The 22,319-nt window shown below is 54.9% G+C and overlaps 1 protein-coding gene across 15 annotated transcripts in view; it reads right to left on the bottom strand.

Moving 5' to 3' along the window:
• Nucleotides 1-22,319, bottom strand: part of MYO18A (myosin XVIIIA) — a 94,937-nt gene that overhangs the window by 65,156 nt on the left and 7,462 nt on the right. For 11 of the 15 annotated variants that reach the window (XM_027624723.2, XM_035724447.1, XM_027624725.2 and 8 more), the window contains one exon: nt 17,843-18,924. In XM_027624723.2, the coding sequence (XP_027480524.1) occupies nt 17,843-18,841 (999 nt within the window). In that variant the 5' untranslated portion in view covers nt 18,842-18,924. Of the gene's footprint in view, nt 1-17,842; nt 18,925-22,319 lie in introns of those variants that run through there. The other 4 variants (XM_027624739.2, XM_027624738.2, XM_027624740.2 and 1 more) reach the window with 1 other exon arrangement.

The raw sequence follows: 22,319 nt of genomic DNA, 5'->3' as shown, positions 1-22,319 counted from the left end.
CTGAGCTTCCCCTCTTGAACCCACCGCGTTTCCATCCTGGATGTACTGGGGGGCACATCATCCCCCCTGTGAGGACTCTGGACTTCCCAGCCTGGCTCCTATCCTACTAAATGCCCCTGGCCACTCTCAAAGGCCAGCAGCCCTGTCCTAGGCGCTGCAGCGACCTGCGGCCTCGCTCCAGGCCCACGTTGGGAAGGCCAGATGCCCTCTGTGTCTGTGTATCTGCTTTTTAATTCTCTTGTCCCCTCCCCCATCGGGCCATCAGCTGTCACTCTGCCTGTCAGAGCGGGCCTGTCCCCAGTAGTCTTACTTCCTTCGAATAAGTAGTTTCTGCCAAAGGCTAGAAAAACAGATAACCAAGCCTGATGTCACAGAGTCCAGAGGAGAGCAAGCAGATTACTAGAGAGCCATTCTCCCGTGAGCGAATGGCCTGGGTTTTCACCCACAGACTTACTGTCCTCTGTTTCAGCTGCCTGAGGGCCTTCTAGGCCCACCTTCCATTCAGCAGTTCTCTGAAAGATGACTTCTGGGTGACTGCGGTGTCACCTTACCCTCAGAGTCTTGCTCTGAATTCTTCGTCACCATGTGTGGGTCCACTCCTCTTTTCTATTCAGACGACTAGATCCTGTCAGTTCTGTCTCTGAGTTGACTCGTGTTACTGATGGAGATCATCTTCTTCCCTTGGTGACAAGGGCAAGCCTCGTCATTCAGAGGGGAAACCTGAGGCCCTGGCCACTCATTCAGCGTCACACACAGCCACACAACACAGTCCCTCTGCTGCCCAAAGGTTGGTGCTGCCTCAGGGCCTGGCCCGTGTCTCCAGTAAGCCCAACCTATGACCCCAGGGGGCCGAGCAGTCACTCCCAGCCAGCCCACCCCCAGCCCCCTGGGCTCACCTCCTGCCATTTCCCTTTCCCCTTCTCCCTCCGTCTCCCTCTCCCCAGCATGCCTTGCTCTCACTTTCTCAGGCAGATCTTCCCACGGTCCCTGCCCTTAATCACCACCAGAGCATTTACTTATAAATGCCTCTCTCCCTTGCCCAACCCTCCCATCTGTCAAGGTCCATCTCAAGTCTCACCTCCTTTATTAAGCCTTCCCTAGACCCCAAGGCCTGCCTGGTGACAGAGTGGAAAGAACACACACCCGAAGTCAGACTCGCAGACTCGCAGACTCGCAGTCAGGCACACCTGCGTCTGAATCCCAGCTCGGCGTCTTTCTTGCTGTCTGACCTAAAGGAAAGTTACTCAGCTTCTCAGAGTTTCCAGTGTCTTGCCTTATAATGGTACACCTACTTTATGGGGTTGTGAGAATTTAAAGAGATAGTAGATGTAAAGCACCTGGCATTAGGCCTGGCAAATTGTAGGTAGTGATTACATTATTATCAAAAACCACAGTCCTCACTGTCTATACCTAGATATCACCGCATACACATGGCGGTTCTTTTGTATACCTAATACCGACCTCTGCTAGATACAATGGAAGCTGCATAGATACTATATGGATTTAGATCCGAAAGTCACTGGGCACACAGTAGGTGCTCAGTAAGTATCCACCGGATTTAACTAACCATCTGAAAGGTACCGTGACATACACTGGGTGGGACACAGTAAGGTAAAAAGGGATATCCAGATACAGTCACAACTTCAGCTACTCTGCTCTCCCACATTCGTGGTGGTGTGCAATGAGTGAGAGGTCCTTAGCTCTGTGACCGGGCCCGGCAGGGTGCCTAAGCACAGCGGGGTGGCTACACAGGAGGCTCTGAGGAGTGAAGGAAGTCATCCCCATACTCACCTAGCAGTCATGTGTAATACCTCAGGGTGAACACTGTGGGGAAGCACAATGCCTGCTTCTTTTTCTGTCTCCTCACAACTAGACTATGAGCTTCTTAAGGCAGAGGTGGTATGTTTGTTGTCCACGGTTGTCCCCTGCACCCACCTAGCACTGGGCCCTGCTCAGAGACAGTGCCCGATACATGAGTGAGCGAGCGATTGAAACAAGACGAAGCAGACATAGTCCCTGGCCTCAGCAAACATACAGACCAGAAGAGATAACAAATGTACCCAAAGAATTAGAATTCGACTTAGAATCTGCTCCATGCTCCAACAGGGGCACTGATAATATTCAAGGGAGATTCAGAGGCAGAGATCTTTTCCTGCTGGGGAATGAGGCAGACAGATTACAGGCAGCTTGGGGCTGGACCGTGAAGGATGGAAGGAAGTCTGTCATGAGGAGAGGAGAGAGGAAGGGAATTCCAGGGTAAAGGACTAGAATAATAGAAGGCAAGGAGTTGGGAAAGCAAGAAACTGGATGAAGTGTACGACACAGAGAAGTATACAATGAGAGACAAAGGTGGAAAGGTCAGTGGGGCCAGATCATGCCACAGTGGACAGGTGTGGTTTCCATGGAAGGCATATGACCCAATCAGTATCAAGGCCATAGAATGAAATGGGAATTATTAAAAGAATCGCACTTCTTGGGGCGCCTGGGTGGCTCAGTCGTTAAGCGTCTGCCTTCGGCTCAGGTCGGGGATCGAGCCCCACATCGGGCTCCCTGCTCAGCGGGAAGCCTGCTTCTCCCTCTCCCACTCCCCCTGCTTGTGTTCCCTCTCTAACTGTGTCTCTCTCTGTCAAATAAATAAATAAAATCTTAAAAAAAAAAAAAAAGAATCGCACCTCTTTTCCCACAAGACCTGAACCTGGTGCTATGCCATTTTGCCACCATTTGTCTGAGGACCAAGCCAGCACGGAAGATGAACTGAGAGACAGAAAAGGCCTGGGTTCTAGATAAAGCTGAGCCTATAACCAGTTCTACCCGCTGCATGTTTCAGATGTTTGAGCCCACGCGTTTCTTCTTTTTAAACCAGGTCAGCTGGGCTCCGTCACTTGCAACTGAAAGGGCGGTACCTGAGGACAAAAGTGAGGTAAGCAGCCTAAGGACAAAGTAGGCACATTCTGAGCACTAGCCACAGGTCAGGGACAGCGCAATTTGTTTTCCTCACAAAACCCTGGGAGGTGAGTGCTGCGAAAGAGGAATGGTGGTTTGGGAAACTGAGGCTTACAGAGGTTAAATAACTTGCCTGCAACCACACAGATAGTGATTGGCAAGGCCAGGGTGAGGACTCTATAGTCATTCTGACTCCAGACCCCTGCTCCTTTTCCACTCTGCCACCTGCCTGGAAAACAGTGGGAGTCAGAGCAGGTTCCTGGAGAGTGAAGGGGCATGATTTAGGAATGCCGATCTAACACAAGGATGCTGGGAAGCAAAGGAGGCTGGAAGCTGAAAGACCACTGGAAGTCAAGGTGATGGCCAGAGGAAAGGTGTGTGTGTGTGTGTGTGTGTGTGTGTGGGAAGGGGGGGGTCTGCCCTATTCTGGCAGTGGAAAGAGAAGGTGATGCAAGACAGAGACTCGGTGGCTACAGGGCAGGCTGGGAAATGGGCACGAAGTTGGGGGAGGGGTGGTGGTTGGGAAGAAGATCTAAAGCCTCCAAGGTTTCAAGCTGTCAAGATTTCAAGAGAACAGTCTGAAGCCACTATCCAAAACAGGTATGTCAGATGGAGGCTGATTCAGAAGGAGATAGCTTGAAAAACATTGAACCTGGCGTTCTACTTATCTTAAGAGAATACTCCTCTGACCCTTTGTCTCTCTAGATTCTCTTTAAATCAAAACTTTAAAAAAAGGCGTGGATGGATACTTATCATACAGTGCTTCTCCAATGACTAATTTGCAATGTATAAAATGTCATTAATAGAACTCCTTATTTAGGGAAGTTAGGGGGCATGCGTCGTTTCAAGGGGGTGAGGAAAAGAGCAAGCCCAGGACTGGGCCCAGACATTCCTGTCCCCGAGGCGATCGACCGTCGTGGCCAGTGGGAGCCGTTGGTCTTGGCGGGTGGGAGCCAGGTCAGCCCCGGACCTGAGCGGCCGCGCTTCCGGGCCCGGCCCACCCGCCGGCAGACGCAGAGGCGGAGCCAGGGAGGGGCCAGCTCCCGCACAGGCGCAGTGCGCCCGGAGCCACAGGACGCACCCGCCCTGCAGCGCCTCCGGAGCCCGGCAGAGGGCGGCCGCTCCCTTCTCGCCCGCCCCGGCCGCCGAAGCCGCGGGATTTCACCTCCGAGGGCTGGCGTCCAGGCCACGCCCCCAAGAGGCGTCCCCCGGGAGCTCGAGACCGAGGGGGCTGCCGCGGCAAGATGGCCTCTCGCTTTATCCTAGAAGGGTACGGCGAGAAGGGGCAGCGCTGAGCTCGGCGCCGTCTTTGTCTTAATCACCGCTCCTTCCCCCCAACCCCAGACAGCCCCTGCATAGAGTGGGCACTCAATAAATGCTTATTGATGGTATAAAAGGGATGAATGAATGAATGAATGAATAGCTGAATAAACAGAAGACTCCGGGGACGCTTGAAACCTGTGTGCTGGGAGGAGGTCCGGGACTAGCCGTCTAGGAAAGTCGGGGGAAGAGGGGGCGCCCCAGATCACTGCCCCCACTATCACCGAGGCTTAGGGCTCGGCACTCCCCCCAGCCCCTGCCTCAGCACACCCAAGGGTTTGCCCAGAGCCTGGTGACACCACAACATCTCACGGGCACAGAGCCAAGTGGTGACATCTGGACTCGTCCTCCTGCTAAGACTAGGAGTCTGTCCCCTGAGTCAGATCCTGGCTGCCTGCAGAGACCACTCCAGTAGGTCCGCTGCTCCCCGAGGACTCTCAGCTGCCGGGGATTTCCTCGTGGCCCCTGGGGATTTCCAAACTGCCTCTGCTTCGCCAAGCTCCCACAAGGCCCAAAGCCAAGGGCCGGCCTTGACAAAATCCTCCAGACCCCTGCCCAAATCCCGGCCAGACCTGGTTCACTTCTGAGTCTACCAAATGTACCACACACACGATATTGCCATCCCCAACCCCCACTGGCAGACATGAGAGAATAAGCATAATGAACTATTGTTCTCTTTTTCACATAAATGACAACTCTTTTCTATTTCCAGAGAAGAAAAAAAAAAAAAGGAAAGCTAGTTTAAGGGTCAGCCACACGAATTTAAATAAAAACATCAGTAAGGTCTTCCTGGGTGTGAGAACTGGAAACCTGTGGTGCCTATTCTCAGAGTCAGGGAGGCTGCTTTAGACAAGCCTTGAGTTCCTCCAAACACTGGACACTCAACACACATTTGAGGATCTGTGTGTTCACCTCTGGAGGCCCTGATTGGGCCTGTTTCTAGAACCCTTTAAAAATAAAGCTCAAACTCAATCTCCATAGAAGTAGGAAGGGTGAAGCAAAAGCTTCTCCTTTTCCTACCAACCTACCACCTCCACATTAACAGCCTTGGCCAAATCCACTGGGGCGTGTGAGCACCTGTGTGTTACAAGGCTGGGCAGAAAACATGCTTGGCAAGGTGGGGAAGCGCTGCCCCAGTTGTGGAGGCACATAGCCAGGGACCTGTCGGCCCTGGGGCATCAGGATTCCAGAGTTGGTGAAGCGTAGAAATTGCCAGAGAGGACAAGCCTTCCTTCCTGAGAGGAAGGGAAAAATGCCACCACCCCCAGCCTCACCAGGGGGACCGCAAGAGGAGAGAAGCCTTCAAGAGCACCCCACCGTTTTTTTTTCTGAGAGCTATCTGGCTCTGCACTGTTCAATGCAGTAAGCACTAGCCATGTGTGGCAACTTAAATTTAAGTTAAATCGAAACAATGGGAATACTTCTGATTAAATTCAAACAAAAGAATTTTTTTTTTTTTTTTAAAGGTTCAGTTCCTCAGTCATGCCAGCCACATGTTAGGTGCTCAGTAGCCACATATGGCTAATGGCTACCAAGTTGGAAGGCACAGACCGGAACATTTTCGTCTTGGCACAGTGTCCTATTGGACAGGTCTGATCTAGAGAGTCCCCTCTTCAGCTTGTCCTGGTCATCCTTGCCAAAGACTCCCTCAGGTGTTGCCTCTGACCCCCTGCTGTTCTCTCACACCCCCTGCCCCAGAGTCTGCAGAGGCTCGTGTCCCCCTGTGCCTTGCCTTGACCCCTAGGCCTCAGAAAGAAGTGGGGGAGGGGGACACCACTGAGCCACAATTTAACAACTAGCCAGGGAGCAGAAGCCAGATGCAGAGGGGCTGAAAAGGCAAAGCTGAATGGAAGCCAGCCCCCACTCCAAGGCATCCCAGGCCTGGGAGAAAGCCCCTTAGTGCCACACAATCGTTCCTTGTTTCTGCAGCGTCTCTGGACCATGCATGGGTAAGACATCTGGAATGTAGTGGCCTGAGGGCTTCCCCACACCACTCGATGCCGGGCTCATCTGATGTTAGGGCTCCCAGAGAGAGACGTCCCAGCAGAACCCTGAACTGTCAAGGGCAAATAAGGCCAACAAAGCCTCGTTCTGATCAGCATGCCGGGAGTTCTGCCCAGGGGGCAATGGGGACCGCAACTGGCCACCTCCCTGCATCACTCTCTGGAGGAACCAAATGAGCAAGAGGGAGAGGAGGACATGGTGGAGACAGGACTTCAGGGCGTGCTCACCATGCTAGGGAGGCCCAAACAAGCTCCCCCCAGCCCTGGATCCACGGCCAAACAAGGGAACAGGAAGGAAATGGATCTGACAGCTACCAGTCTCTCACAGGGCGCTTCATATGAAAGGTTTTGCCACAGTACTTAGAAAATCCAAGTGGGCGTGTTTGGGCGGGCTCATATGTGTGACGAAGGAGCAGAGAATAGACCCAGGAACGGGTACGGTCGGGGCTGCCTCTCCGTTCCGTGCCTCGCCTTCTGGCCTCAGTTCCTGCTTCGCCCTAATCCAGAAGCAAGACGGGCATGAAGAAACAAAATGCTGTTGTAGAGAGACCACAAAAAAGTGCAGAAGTCTGCTCCACTGGAAAACAAATGGGTAGAAAGAAGCCTGGTATTCCGAAGTTGTTGGCATCGGCCAAGAATCTGACTGGAGGCAGTCACGGGAAAAGGAGGACAATTTTAAAGATGCATCGAACTACAAACTAGTTTGGACAAACTCTGAACCTGTCATGTGGCCCCGAGTAAACGTGGGGACCGGTCTGGGTCTTCTTTCCCGGTCTTCACCTGGAGGGCCCTTTGGAGGAAAGCACCATTCTAGGGACCAGAGTAAAGTGCCCTGCACCCCCCCGCCCCCGCCGCCCCCAACCCCCAGCAGCAGAGCTGAGTCAGTAACAGGCCTGTGGCATTCCTGGGCAGATGGCCCATCAAGCTCCCGGGCACCAAGTACCTCCCAGCACCTTACAGACAGATGAATGATGAGGATAACGCTACTCTAAGTGATTTACGGGTTGTGATTCATTTAATCCTTAAAACAACCTTATAATAAAGTATTATTATTATTTGACAGATGAGGAAAGTGAGGCACAGAGAAATTAAATCATTTGCCCAAGGTCGCACAGCTAGCAAGCAGCAGAGTCAGGATTGGAAACCGGGGGTCCCGCTCCAGCGTCCGTGTTGTACCCAATATACCCCAGTGTGCTACCAACATATACATCATCCTCTGCATCTTCCCATTTGTGGGCCCTTCTGCCTGTCCTGCCTGCCTCCTTCTCCTCCCCGAATGAGCTGAAAGCAGTTCCTACAGCCAAAACCATCCCTTCCATCCAACTTCATATTTGCCACGCATCTGTTCCTATAGCAACAATAAGCTCTGCAGTTTGGGGATTTTTGAAGAGAATGAGTAGGGAGGGAAAGAGGGGACCCTTTATAGCATGGGTCCCTCTTTCAGAGAGACCTGGAAACCGGTGTGTTAAGGCCTTGATGGGAGCCAGAAAATTCTGCCATGCCCTGCCCCGGACACCAAGTCCTCCGGTCTGCACAGAGAAGGGGAAGGCCAGTTAGAAGGATTCGAAGCTGGTGGCAGAAATGCTTTGGAAGCGTCTGGGAGAAAAAGATACCCAGGCTAAATTTTGCAGGGTACGTGTGTGTGTGTTTGTGTCCCAAGCCATTTCCAAATTGCGTGTCCTGTCACAAAGCCTGGTTCTGCGCCACAGGGCAAGGCCAGGTAGTGACGGGGGTGGTGGCAGGGAGCAATAAAGAAGCTCTAGAAGAGGAACGCAGACAGGCACCTGCGTGCCTGTGGGGGGTGGTGCACCTCCTGCCAGAGAGGGTGAGAGTACTCTGGGTGGGGTGGTCAGGTGGGTACCCCACAACTTCGCCACGCCTAGGCCTCATTCCAGCCTGCCACCCCAACCTCATTTAAACAAGAAACACCCGTCATGGTCCAGAAATCCTGGGGCCAGAATCAGGATCACGGCAGGCCGCCCATGCTAAGGGGAACAGGAATGTTTGCTGGTCGCTTGATTCTAGGAAGACAGCCCACAGCAGTCCCCCAGGCTCCTCAGGCAGTACGCCCAGTTTCCTTTCAGCGCCTATTGAACTTGATGCATGGCCAAGTGAGTTGGGGACTCGACCTTACCCGGTGGCTCTGCCCTTTAGGTAACCGAGGCCCCCTGCAGGGGAGGATCCCAGGCTGTGCCAGGCCCAGCACAAGCTAAGTCCCCAGTGCCTAAAGTGCCAGGCCCACAGGCTTCCCCAGTCTAGATGGCTCCAAGGATGGCAAGCTAGACAATGCCAGGAGGAAACCTTCCACTGTTCTAAGCCAGCTTCTGCAATGGACTCCACAACCAGACCAGTCCATGGATGAGAGAGGCGCGGGCCAGGAGAGGCAGGACGAGGGCTCCCAGCAGGAAAAACCAGCAGGGAGACAGTATCAGACCCTGCTCCTCATCCTGTCCCTGGAAGGCGCCATTGGAATCTGCACACACTTTCTCCATGGTGAGATGGGGCTGGGCGTGAAACTGGGTGTCACAGAGAGTCATGACCGTCTCATGCTGCCTGACAGCTCTGTCACTGCTTGGCCTCTAGCCCATGCCATCCTGGGCTGAGACCTATCTCTTTGCAGATGTCTTCTGTTCTAGAGAAAGCACAGGCCTTCTGGTCACAGGGATGGCATCTTTAGCCTTTTTCCTCCACAGAACCGAGACCACAGGGTGACATGGGGCGGGTGCTCTTCAAGGCTTCCTGACATCCCACCTCGATTGTGCCAAGGCTCCAGGGCCATTCGCATCTGGCCTTCCTACAGCCCAGAGTCATGCCCCCCTCCCCCCACCCCCACCTCCCAGCCTTCTTCTGCCCAGAGCCAGGGGCAGCCTCAGTCTTACTGCCAGGAAAAAGAGCCTAGGAAGCACCCTGTGAGAAATCTCGCCTCCCTGTGGGTACCCTGTACGCCATAGGACCTGGCAGTGAGAGAAGCTGGGGAGGGAGAGAGGAAGTGAGTCAGCTCCTTGCAGAAATGGGAGTGGAAGGGAGGGGCCAGCAGAACCGAGATCAAGGGGCAAAGGGCACAGAGGCCGGAAGGGTCACTAAGAGAGGGAACCAGGCCCTGGAGGCATTATGGGGCCCACAGAGAGGGGACAGATAAGGGTGACACACTCAGCAGGGCCACCTCCTGCCAAGGCTGGGTGGCCCCCACAGGCCAGAGAACCTGGGTCTGGCAGCCACAGCCCCACCTGAGGATGGAATCCAAGGCAGCTCCCCTTCCTGACTCACTCACCGGGGGAGGAAGGGAAGCTTGTGGGATATGACCAGCCACGTTCTTTCCTCACTGAGGGGGAGTTTCTGGTGCCCAAGGCCTCCCACTGCCCCTCCTGAGCTCCACAGCTCCTGAAGCCCAGGTTCTGCCTGTCCCAGTGGAGAGACAGATGTTTTGCATTTCCCAAGGAGGATGGGGGTGGGGCCTTGGCCCCAAGAGCAGAGCAGTTGGGGTGCCCTAGCAAGTACCCTGGCCCTCCCTGGCAGCCGCTGCCCATGTGGGAGCTGTCCCCGGGCTCCAGCTGGAATCCGTTGCTCTGACTGGGAAAAATCTTTGCTGTGAAAATTCCCAGCCTGCTGACATTCCAGCACGCAGGCAGAGCAGGAAAGCAGCTGAAGGAAAAAGGGAGCCGTGAGCCCTGCTGGGCCACATCCTCCTCCCTCAGAGACCTGCGGCCAGGACAACAAGAACATTGCTCCCAGGTCCCCTGGGCTGCACACTGTGTGACCCCCGTGTAACCCCAAATCTGCTTCTCACCCAAGCCCGGTGCCTTCCCAAAGACGTCAGTGCGGGGCCAGGAGGCAGGCCATCCCACGACCTGCTCCTGGACGCCTAGAGCCCATGTCTCCGCCATTCCTGTGGGGGCTGCTGAGTGCCCAGGGACAGAAGAAGCAGGGTCCGGGGGTGAAGGTGGGACAGGTACTGCAGACAAGTCACCTAGTTGAGTCGGGGAGGGGGAGGGTTCTAGGAACCAAAACTGAGGTAAATGAGGAAAACCATGCAGAGAGAATGGGAAACCAGTTCCTGAGCAGAGAACCATCTTCTTTCCTTCAACAAACATCCAACAACTATCACGAAGCCCTTCAGCGCTGGAGAAATAAGATAACTAATTAACGACAGCCTTGACGACTGTTAGGAAAGACAAGGAGGTGACAACTCAGAAGGTCAGGGAAGGCTTCCCTGAGGAAGTACATTCAAACTGGGCCAATGCGTATGAGGGCATGAGGATGCGCAAGGAAAAGCATGACAGACATAAGGAACAGCAGGGACTCAATGGTAGAAGCCAATGAGAACTCTTCGTTGCACACCCACTACCTGCAAGGCCCTCCACCAGGCCAGTGCTCCTCACCTTCTCCCCACAGTGTGCACTAGGAAGCAAGAACGTGCAGCCCCGGGGCACCTGGGTGCCTCAGTCGTTAAGTGTCTGCTTGCGACTCGGGTCACGATCCCGGGGTCCTGGGATTGAGCCCCGCATCGGGCTCCCTGCTCGGCAGGAAGCCTGCGTCTCCCTCTCCCACTCCCCCTGCTTGTGTTCCCTCTCTCGCTGTCACATAAATAAATAAAATCTTAAAAAAAAAAAAAAGAATGTGCAGCCCCCATGCGACAGAAGAGGACATATTCTCAGTCAGAGGTGACTCTCTGGGGATCCTGCCACCCCGAGTACTGCAGAGGTCCGTGAGAGCGTGTCGGTAACGGCCAAACAGGCCAGGGGCACCATCCTCGCCCCCCCAGGGTCTAGTAGGAGAGATGAGTAAGGGGCAGTGTGTGTCCCTGCGCCACCCCCAAGGGACCACCCCCAAACACTGCCGAGACAGATGCTGCTTCTTTTCCTAAGGCTTTCCTCAGCCATGCTTCCCAGTCCCTCTCCCGGCTTCCACCCGCTTAAATCCCACCTGCTGCCACGTGGGCTCGCTTCCTCTGGCTAATCTTCTGGAAAGACAGAGCAGCCGACACACCCTTCTGTTGCTCACCATCCACAGAGCAAGAGCAAGTCACTCCTCGCTTCCCTTTCCCTTCTGGAAGAGAGGCCGATAGGACATAGCCCAGTGCGCCGGCCAGTGGACTTATAAGGATACCCAGATACTGCGTTCCCCTACCCTATAACAGCACACTCGTGAAGGGCAAGGAGCTGATGCCCCAAATTCAACTACTGACAAGTAACTTCAAATAACCTTGAAACCTTCGGCCAGAGACTTATCCTTAACCTCTCTGTGATCCGGTATCCTCATCTGTGAAATAAAGACTATTGCACTACCTATTTCAAAGGGTTGTTGGGCACATTAAATGAGTTAGTATGTGTCAAATAGCTAGAGCAGTGCCTAATGTAGAGTGAACGCTAGCCATGATCCTCACCCTGGCTGTCAGCTCTCATGCCCTGCCCCCAAGGCATTTCTGTTCAGCTGAATCTTTTTTTTTTTTAAATTAATTAATTAATTTATTTGACAGAGAGAGAGACAGCAAGAGAGGAAACACAAGCCAGGGGAGTGGGGGAGGGAGAAGCAGGCTTCCCGCCCGAGCAGGGAGCCCGATGCGGGGCTCGATCCCAGGATCCTGGGATCATGACCGGAGCTGAAGGTAGATGCTTAATGACTGAGCCACCAAGGCGCCCCTGTTCAGCTGAATCTTTACCGGATCAATTAAACACCACCTAGGGAGCATGCCTGTGCTATGCGCAGCCCTGGGACAAACACCCTACCTGCTTCCTCACCCCAGAGTCCTGTGAAGCGGCCGGGCTGAGCCTTGCCAGGGGAGAATGTCATGCCCTGATTCTGAGAAACCTATGGCGGGAGACTAAGGCAGCCAGAGTGGGGACCCAGGTCGGAGGAAATAGTTTCCCAACCAAACTGGAGCCAACAACTGAAAAAATAAGCTTTGCTGACACTGTCCCCTGTATTTACCAGAACAGAAGCGACTGCCAAACAGCACGCCAGACTCGGAGCTGGGCTCCCCCACCCCCACCACCAGCAAACTGCACGGCAGGAGGTGGGGAACCATGAAGACCCCACTCCTTCTCAGCGCCTGTCTGGCACACGGTGGGCACCCCCAGTGCTGCTGGAAGCCTGGGGCACATCCGTACCCGCGGCCCAGGACTGACAATGGAGGCGCCAGGCAGCCCCGGCGGCCGGGGAGGGGGCTCCCCAGCCGGGTCGCCAGCGCCACCCCCACCGACGCGGCTCTCCACCTCCGGCCCAGCAGCTCTGCGGTGTTGGGGTGGCGGGGAGCGCTGCTGGCAGGCGGACCGCGTGCTTGTGGTTTCTGGGAAACGCTGTAGAGATCTGCAGCATTTTTAAAATACTTGTGCTCCCACCCGCCACACACCCCCCTTCACCCCACTCCTCACCCACCCCCAGTCTGGGTGTTTGCATATCTGGTATTTTCCAGAACCATTTCAATGTAAATAAGAGATTAGAAGGGAGCAGAGGACGGGGTGGCCACGGGTAGCAGGGTGGGCCCCAGGGGGCCTCTCCGGAGCAGGAAGGGGCCAGGGCAGGCCACCTCAAACCAAGGCCCTGCCCCCACACCAGGGCTCCAAGCGGTGCCTGCGAAAACAACCAATGACCATGACATGTACCCACACCCAGCTCAATGTGGCCTGGGCACCGTGCCCACCACCCACGGACTGGGTGGCCAGGGCACTCTGGGGCTGCCGTCTGTCTAGCAGCTCATCAGGAAGAAGGCAGAACGTGCCACTGAGGACAGAGAAGGGAGACCTAGTGGAATAGAAATGACCCCGTCCACCATGCTGCCCTGCTGGTCCCATGCACCCCACTAATCCAGGATAGATAACCCCCAAAATGCTCCCAAAGACCTTTCACCCACCAGCTCTCACGCCCTCAACACCTCCCCACGGGCCACCTCATCACCAAAAGAACTGAGTTTGGGTTCTACCCTGAGCCCCCAGGTCAAAGATCTCACACAGTGACACTGATATCAGAAGTGCCCAAAGCTTTGGAAAAAATGAAGTAAGAATTTTCTGTTTCAAACAAACAAAACCCCAAAACCCCCTCCAAGGATCATCGGGAGTTACCATTAGGAACAGAGGTGTTCTAGAACACTGAGCCCAGGCAGCACCCAGCAGCTCCACCATCGCCAGAAGCCCCAGGGGAAGCCCATTGCTCAGAAGCTGGCCTGGCAGACCTGGAACAGGTCAATTTTCTGTCTCTCCGTGAAATCCCGCAGATCCCACTCCTGAAAGTTCCCAGGGGCCCGGGGACGAGGTTGGTGAGGCTCATACAGCTTCTGTCCAGGGGTCTAGGGCTTCCTGGCCTAGGGGCCCCCGCCCTTCTCCCAGATGCAGGCAACCCCAACCCGCCAGTCTCCTTTCAGGCCACTGGTGTCCCATCTGCGGGCCCGAGATGCTGGGAAGAGCTAGGGAGCGCCCAGCATGCCAGGTCTTCCTGGCTGTCTCTGAGGACAGGGCTACAGGGAAAGGGTCGGAACAAAAGCATCGTGAGTTCCCCTTGGAAAGAAAACCTTACCAGGAGCAACGGTGGGAAAGCACATCAGGGTGGGTTAATTAAGGAAGCAGCAAAATTACCTTCCCTGGATGCCTTTAGAGACGGGGCAGAGGGAAAGGTACAAATCATCATCCTTGGCATTGACTACCTACCGAAATCTACGAAAGGTGGTTTACGCAAGTCTACGGACATGACAACCTCTTCAGGAACGTCACAGACCTAGAGCCTTTGAGTACAAACCCCACGGTCCAAAGGGAGAAGAAACTGTATCACAGATCTCTGGGAAAGGCCTGACGGCTCCACATAGAGCCCGAGGAAGCAGGCCTGACTGGCAGGGGGTGGGTGCCTTCCTGGAAACCCCCACCTCACCCCTCCCACCACAACTTCAGAAGCTCAGGGAAGCGGAGCTTTCTGGGTGGAGCTCCCCTGCAGGCCAGCTCTTGGCGGCAGAGGGACAAGCACATCAGCCAGGGGTTAGCAGGTGGGCTTTTCCGAGCTTGGCAGAAACATTCTACACCCTTACTCCCTGCGATGGGCCCGCTGAGGATACAAATGGAAGGGACTGGCTCTCTTCTCTCCCAGGCCCTCGTCCTTCTCAGTGGGCCCTTGACTTTCCCACTTAGCTTCATGGAGCGGGAGAAAGGAATTTTGATCCAACTGGGGTTTTAAGATCCTCGTCTGTACCAACACCCCCTTTCATCTCACCAGACTGAGGGAACGCTTTGCCTTTAGACAATTTAAGAGTAAATGATCCAAAGCCAAATACCCTAAAACACTTTCCCTGAGGAGCCAAGGAAGGAACTTAGCATCTTCCTGCAAAGCTGACAGCCCACTTGGCTCTCCTCTCCTCCATCCCCCACACTAGTCAGGCACGTCTGAAATCTCTCCCCATCTCCACGGCTCTACTCAAGTGTGCGCCTCCATTCCACTAGGATGACAACGACAGGGCCCTCACTATTTTCCCCACGGCGGCCCTTGCTACAGCCAGCAGCATTCTCCACGAGCAGCCAGAGATTTTCTAAAATCTGGTCCTATCACTCCCTGATTAAAACGGTTTCGTGCCCTTTGAAGTTTACATTCCTTAGAATGGCTCACAAGGGCCTTCGTGACCTGTCCCCTGCTGGTCTCTTCTGCTGCTTCTCTCAATCCTCATTCCCCATGCACTGTCCCCCCAGCTTTACCCCCCTCCCCCACAATGTGTCATTCTCTCTCCAACCTCCAGGTCTTGGTCTGTGTCTCTCACAGCCTTCCCCTTCCTCCTGCCTCCCCTGCATTCATCTCCCACCCAGACAGCAGCTCTCCCTGTGATCACTCCCAAGGCTGGACTTCCAGTCCCTCCTCTGTGCTCCCTGGGACCCCATACTGGCCCCTGTTGGGGAGCTCCTCAAATGGCACTGTCATCATCCGCTATTGGACCATCTCTTCTGCTAGACTATGAGTTCCCAGGGGCTGGGGCTATATCCTGCTCACTGCTGGCTCCCAGGACCTAGCACACAGTTGGTGCTCAACAAATGTCTGTTTAATGAGTGGAGTGGAATAGAAGATAGCAGAAGAAGAGCTGCTTCTCCCACTTTCTACTGGGGCTCCATGTCTATCTCCCTACTGTGGCTCACCCCTACTCCCGGCGGAATCTTGCTAGCAGCTACAGGGACACATGAAGGTGTGAGCCACGCATTCTGGACGCACATCATGTGAGAAGGAAATGCAAGGGGCTGTCTCTCCCTGGGGCCTTCTGAACAGGCCACGGAGAGGAGCCACGAGGCCTGGTCTCCATCCGTGTGCAGAGAGAAGAGATGGCCAGCCGGTTCCCTCAGAGCTCCCTGGGGACAGGCAATGTGTGGACACAGTTGATGGATGACCTGACGGGCAGGGTGGCCGCCAGGAGCCATCCTCGTGGGGCCAGAGTTGTCAGGGTACCCCGCCCAGGAGCCTCGAGGAAGTGGGAAGACTCTTCTTGGCATGGGACTGAGCTGAGAACTGCTGCCAAGAAAAGAAGCCGGAGTGGGAGTGGGAAGAAGAGGAGGAGATGGAGGAAGAGAGCTGTGGTAGAGGCCTCGGCGCTCCCACACCAGCCCCGGGTCTGTCCCAGGAGGCCAGGATGCCGGGCCCAGTCTGCTCCTCTCTGCTGTGGCCTGAGTCCCTGCCACCTGCCAGGGAGGAAAAGATGCGGGGCTTCTGCAGCCCTATGCTTCTCACTGTTCTCTCGGATGGCTCTTGGAGACTCATGAGGTTGGAGCTTGCTCTGTGTCCCCTGCCAGACCCCCCAGGCATCAGCCTGGGGAAGAAGTCCTCTGGGCACCACTGGGCTTGCCCCACGGGGGCTAAAGCAAGCCAGCATCTTAAGGGATACCAGTCCCAGCTGGAATGTGGACTCTACCGGCACCTCCAAAGCTGAACCATCCCCTTCCCCAGGGATAGAGGGGCAGCAGCCTGTTGCGAAGGGAGAGTGGCCCACAGAGAAATATGAGATGCCAGGATGATCCCTAGGCTATAAAGAGAAAACGAATTAGCATCTGGGATGCCAGGCCCAGGGCCCCACAGAGGCCTGTGCTGTGGTTCAGCGGGGAGCTGGCAACAACCGCCCCCCCCCCAGGGGATTCATTCTTGAAGAAGAAAATTCCATCTGTTAAAAATAACATTAGCTTGGGAGAAAGTAGACAGACATGGCAACATAGGATAGGTTTTGGCTCTGAGATAAAGACCACCCCCTCCACACTGTGGTTCCCTGAGCTCAGTCTACCCCGGTGACTGACATGCAGTAGGTACTTTATGTGAGTTTCTGGAATAAATGAGTCCAGGTCCTGCCCTGGATTCCATACCAGGCTCCCTCCCACTCACTACCCCTTCCTGACTAGCAAAACTGCCTGACCTCCACTGGTCTCAGGGTAAAGGAAGGTCTGGAACCCACTGCCAGTGCTTCCTGCCAGACTCTGACCCTGACACTCCCAGGCCCTCCAGGCCCTCCAGGCCCTCCATGCTGCTAGGCTGAGCCGCCATCTGAGCATCCACTTCCCCTCCTGGGGAGAAAGCTAGCACCAGGACTCTGCCTGCTTCCTTAGCATTTCCTCCCACTTCTGACTTTGACACATCTGGCTGGCCACTTAGCGCTGAAAGGTGCTGGCCAGGCTATGCACTGGGCCAGATCTCTGCAATCCTAAAACCCACAGCTAGGAGACAGGGATGGCCAGAGGCCAACCTGTCCTTCATGTTCTGTCTCCAGGTGGAACATTCCAAACTGATACGTTGCCACCCTATCAAAAGACCCCTGGGGTTAGAGATCACTGTTCCCCTGGAGACCCTCTCATACATAGAATCTAAACCTTCTCTGCTCCTAGGTCACCCCTCCCACTGCCGTTTTGTGTGCGCAGGATAACAGCTGGGGTCTCAGGGACAGTCAGGTCTTACTATTTCTGTAGGCTAGATACGTTACGTTTCCAGGTGTTTTCTTCCCCCAGGAGAGGTAATAAAGACTCTTAGAGCCCAGGTGATCTGTATAAATCAGGTCCAGTCACTCCCCCGCTTCAAACCCTACAATGGTCCCATTTCACTGGGACGAAAATCTAAACCCCTATCATGACTTACAAGGTCCTCCATGATCTGGCCCCTGCTTATCTCTGCAACCTTACCCCCTAGTCAACTCCTCATTCAAGGGCAAGAGGATGTCCGAAGTCATCTTACCCAAGAGCTAGCAAAATGGCCTCACAGCCCAGATGTTCCACGACAGCCCTGATTTGAAATAATTCATTTTTTTCTTTCAAGTCTAAATAACATGGTAATTCTCTAGTTTAGTCCAGATGTCGGGCTGGACTAGTAGTCCAGACTGCCTCTCATCTGAAGTGGCACGCATCAGCCTCCGTGCCCCGATTTAGGGCTCAGGAAACATGGTGCCCAAACCCTTCACCCTTGTATCCTGAAGCCTGTATCACCATGGACCACCCCATGCTAAGGTCGCTCCTCCCAGCAGGCCAGGCCATGTGTCCCTGGGGCCAAGGAGTGGCGCGACTTCTCCGCTCCAGGGTGCCCCATTCATCTACCCAAGCACGATTCCCAACCCCTGCTCCCACCCAGCTGCCCAGGGGGACACTCACATCGGCTGGCTCCCTGCGGGGTCCGTCGCCACTCCGCAACCAGCTCCGGCTCAGCTCACTGAGCTCTGGAATGGGTTGCACCTTGAGCCGCACGCTGTCCCCAGACTGCCGGATCATCTCCACGATCTCATCCCTGGACTTGCTCTCCACGTTGTGCCCATTAATCTCCACCAGACGGTCACCTGGCACCAACCCCAGGGCCACGTCCTTGGTGCCCGCGCCGGGCTCAGCGAAGTGAACCACCCTCCGGTAGACCTGGCCCTCGGGGCCCCGATCCAGCATGGTCGTGCGGCGCAAGGAGAAGCCGAAGTCTCCAGTGGGCCTCCGCTGCAGCTCCAGCTCCCGGAGGGCGGGCGGCGGCAAGGGCACCACGGGGGGCAAGCGCAGGTCAGCCGGGAACCTTTTAGTCACCAGCTCAGGGACTCGGGAGCGGGGCCCTGGCCGAGGGAGGCCTGAGCCAGGATGCTGCACCAGCTGTCCCTCGAGAGTCCTCACCTCCACCTGCGGGGATGGCGCCGCAGAGTGCTCGGAGGGGGTGGAGGTTTCTGAGGCGCTCTCATCCCGGCTCCGCTGGGAGAAGGAGAAGCGTTTGACAATCATCTGTGAGTTCTGCTTGGCCAGGGAGCCGAACTTGGCTGCCCGCTGCAGCACAGAGCCGCGGAAGCTGCCTTCCTCGCCCTTGAGGTCATCGCTCGAGCTGGCGGTGCTCAGGTGGCCCGAGTCCAGGATGACACTGCCCCTGTTGCTGTCGGAGTCGATGTCGGTCAGGTGCAGGTCGGAGCCACTGGCCACCTTGATGGGGATGGGGTTGGAGATTTCCAGGCGTGTCTTGGACTCACGCTTGGAGGAGCGGTTCAGATTGAAGAAGCCGCGACGCAGGCTCATCTCCTCCAGGCTCCGCAGCTCCGCCGCCGACATTCGCTCCTTCTTCTCCTTCTTCTCCTTCTTCTCCTTCCGCCCACCATCTTTGTCCTTATCTTTCTTCATTAGGTTAAACATGGTGGGGTACTGCTTTTGGGGGGGGCACCCCCGGAGGATCACGGGTGCTTAGCACAGGGCCCTCGTCGTACCCCGCCTCGCTGCTGCAAACAGAAGCAGAGAGAGAGAAAGATGATTCGAGCAGAGCCTCTTCCTGTGTCTCCAGGCCAGACAAGGCCAACGAATGAGCGCAGCTCCCCTTCACTGAGAGGGGGCTTACTCTGTGCCAGGTGCTCGGCTTGATACAATACCATCTCTGTTAAGTTAATCCTCATAGCACTGCTATGGGAAGGTCTGTGATTACCCCCATTTTACAAATAAGGAAACCTGAGGTTTCGATAAGGTTGTAAAAGCGCAGACTCCAAAGTCTGTCATCGCCTTTCATCCCTGACAGGTGTGCACCGCGGTGGCTCCTGGGAGCTCTGACCTCCTGGCAGGAGGGTGCCATCAAGCCGACCCGGAGCCTGACTTAAGACTCAACACACAGGGGGCGCCTGGGTGGCTCAGTCGTTAAGCGTCTGCCTTCGGCTCAGGTCATGATCCCAGGGTCCTGGGATGGAGCCCCGCATCGGGCTCCCTGCTCTGCGAAAGCCTGCTTTTCCCTCTCCCGCTCCCCCTGCTTGTGTTCCCCCTCTCGCTGTCTCTCTCTCTGTCAAAAAAAAAAAAAGATTCCACACACAGGAAGAAGGAAAGGGACACAGAAGCAGCCTTAGCCACTGCCTGGCAGAAGACCTCAAGGCATCAACCCTCATTTTCGTGATTTCCACTTGCCACGCGCGTTACCCACACTCTTGTTTGCGCCCCACGGCATCCCTGCAAGGCAGGTGTCATTATCTCTACAAATGAGAAAACAGGGCACAGAAAATTAAGTATATGTTGTTGTCCCACGGCTCAGCGCCGGCAAATACTGTTTCCTCTCTGGGGCCCTGGGGCCCCAAGTGAAGCAGGGAGGGAAGGGAAAGTTCCAGACTGAACAGAGGACAGACAGCTGAGAGGTGGGGGTGGGGTCTGCTGGATAAACAGGATCCTAAACTCATATCCTTTTCCCCAGACCAACAACTAAATATAGCCTCGGGAAGAAAGTTGTGGCAGCGTGAGAGACAAGCGAGGTCCGGGGCGCCTGCACCCACGGTGCCAGCCTACTCCCACCCCAGCGCTCACCCACTTGGGGACAGGACTGAGAAAGACCCGGCGGGGGTGGGGTTCAAGCCAGGGAACAAGTTCTAACCAGCAGGGAACAAGGAGCAGAAGTAGGCCATACCACCTAATTAGAAATTAAGTGCAATTTCTTCTCTCTCCAAGAAGTCCTCCCCCTCTGAGTTCGAGACACAGGACCGACAAGCTCACTCCTTCCAGCAACGACCTTTTGCGAGGCCCTGGAGAGGACTTCCCCGTGTACCCCACCGCCATGACCAAGCAAGGCCCTCCAGGCTCCCCAACCTACTGAGAGGGACCCCTGGCCCCAATACAATGCCTAGGAAGACATCAAGGCCAGGAACTCCCAAGGGTCCTGGTGGCCCTGACTAATCGCCTCCTCCCCGCCCAGCACCCTGACCCACGGGGCTCCTGAGAGATCAGTGTATCCTTCCTAGAGCAGTGCTCTTCACAGAAATACAATTCAAGGCTTAGGTGTGATTTAAAATTTTCTAGCAGCCACACTAAAAAAGGTAAAAAGAAACAGGTGAAATTAGCTTTAATGATATATTTTCACATAAATAGATCCAAGATATTGTCGTGTAATCTACATGAAAAATATTGAGATATTTTACATTCTCTTTTCCATATGAAGTCTGCATAAAAATCCAGTGTGATTTTTACACTCAGAGCACATCTTAATTCAGACTAACTACATTTCAAGTATTCAACAGCTACTGGCTATTGAACTGGGCAGTGCAATTCTAGAGAAATCTTTAATTATAGAGCATATCCAAAGAGGTGGGGAATCTGGCCCAGTTACTAGCTCCCTGTGGACCTAACAGGCACCCCTTGCCCCTTCTGACCCATTTCTACCTAGTAAAACAAAGTTCCCTCCGAACTTTTTGGTTCAAAATGCTCCATTCACAGTACCTGGGAGTAGGCAGACAGGAAATGTAGGGTCCAAGAAGTGTGAAGCCAGGGGCAGCCCCGTCCAGCTGACTCAGGACTGATTTGGGGTGGGGGAGAACCTGACAGCAGGCCTCCTCTCTTCAGGGCTCTATTTTGACCTGGGGAGTCTCTCTCTCTCTCTCTCTCCTCCTGAATATTGATGGGGTGTGGCACAGACCTACCATATACCAGGACGTGGGATCTTCTGGTGGTCACCGCCCTCACCCATCACTTCCTGCACTGTCTTAAAAGGCTGATTTAGGGGCGCCTGGGTGGCTCAGTCGGTTAAGCGTCCGACTCTTGATTGTGGCTCAGGTCATGATCTCAGGGTTGTGGGATGGAGTTCTGTGTCAGGCTCCAGGCTCAACACAGGGTCTGCTTAAGATTCTCTCTCTCCCTCTCCCCCTACCTACCCTGCCCCCATGCTCGCATTTTCTCTCTCTCTCTCTCTCTCTCTCTATGTATTTAAAAGGGGGCTGATTTAGAAGATGGCTCCAAAGGCAGCTGTATGGGAAATGAAGAAAGAAACCCACCCTGGGGACTGGAAGGGGACAACTGAGTCTCTTGGCCTCAGCCTCAGCCCAACCATGACGACCCAACTGCCTACCACGCTATCCCACCAAGACACCTCTTTTGGTCTTCAGTTCTTACTCTGCAATCCTTACCCAATCCTGGCTCTTTGCCGGGGGCTAGACATCTGAGCAGTATCAACGGAAAACAGGCCCCAGAATTCTAGAATCTTTGGGCTGGAAAGGTTCCTGAGAAGTAATTTCATGGAAATCCCTGTCTTGGCCAAGGCTTGCCCCTCACTGCCATTGAGGCAGGCAGGAACCACACGCAGTCACTGCTACAGCAACAGCATGGGGGAGGAGGGCAGCCACTGGCCAGCAAGGTTAGTGGGTCCGCTATCTAGGCCTGGATCTGCCAACAAATCGCTACGGGACCTTGAGCCCGTCACTTTGCTCAAGGTTGGACTGGATGATCTACGGCTCTTCTAGCTCGAAAATTCCAAATATCTAAGTCTCTTGTGGACACAAGTTATTTATTAACTTTCTGCCAAAGTTACCCCTCTCATCCCAACCCTGGAGCCTTCGGAGGCTGTCCATTTCAGCCCTCCCCTCAGCACCCCTGTCCTGCCAAAGCCATGCACACAGCTCACAAGGTACCCCTTCCCCACTGTCATCCCTACAACTGCCTGGCTGTGACCTGGGTTTTCTCCTGTGCCACCTGTCTGGAGCCACCTGCAACTTCGCTGTCCAGGGTCAGACCCTGGTACAGGTGTTGCTGTTCCTCTGCTCCTCAGAGCCCACTCTGCCGGGCACGGGGCTCCATCACCTTCCCGTAGACCTTGGACCTTTCAGCATCTCCTGTCCTCAGGTCCAAAGACTCTAGCAGCAATGACATTAGCACTTTC

This window comes from Zalophus californianus, chromosome 16 (assembly GCF_009762305.2).
Source record: "Zalophus californianus isolate mZalCal1 chromosome 16, mZalCal1.pri.v2, whole genome shotgun sequence".
Lineage (NCBI taxonomy): Eukaryota > Metazoa > Chordata > Mammalia > Carnivora > Otariidae > Zalophus > Zalophus californianus.
The sequence above is the reverse complement of the archived record's forward strand: the minus strand, read 5'-3'. Positions and strand labels throughout refer to the sequence as shown.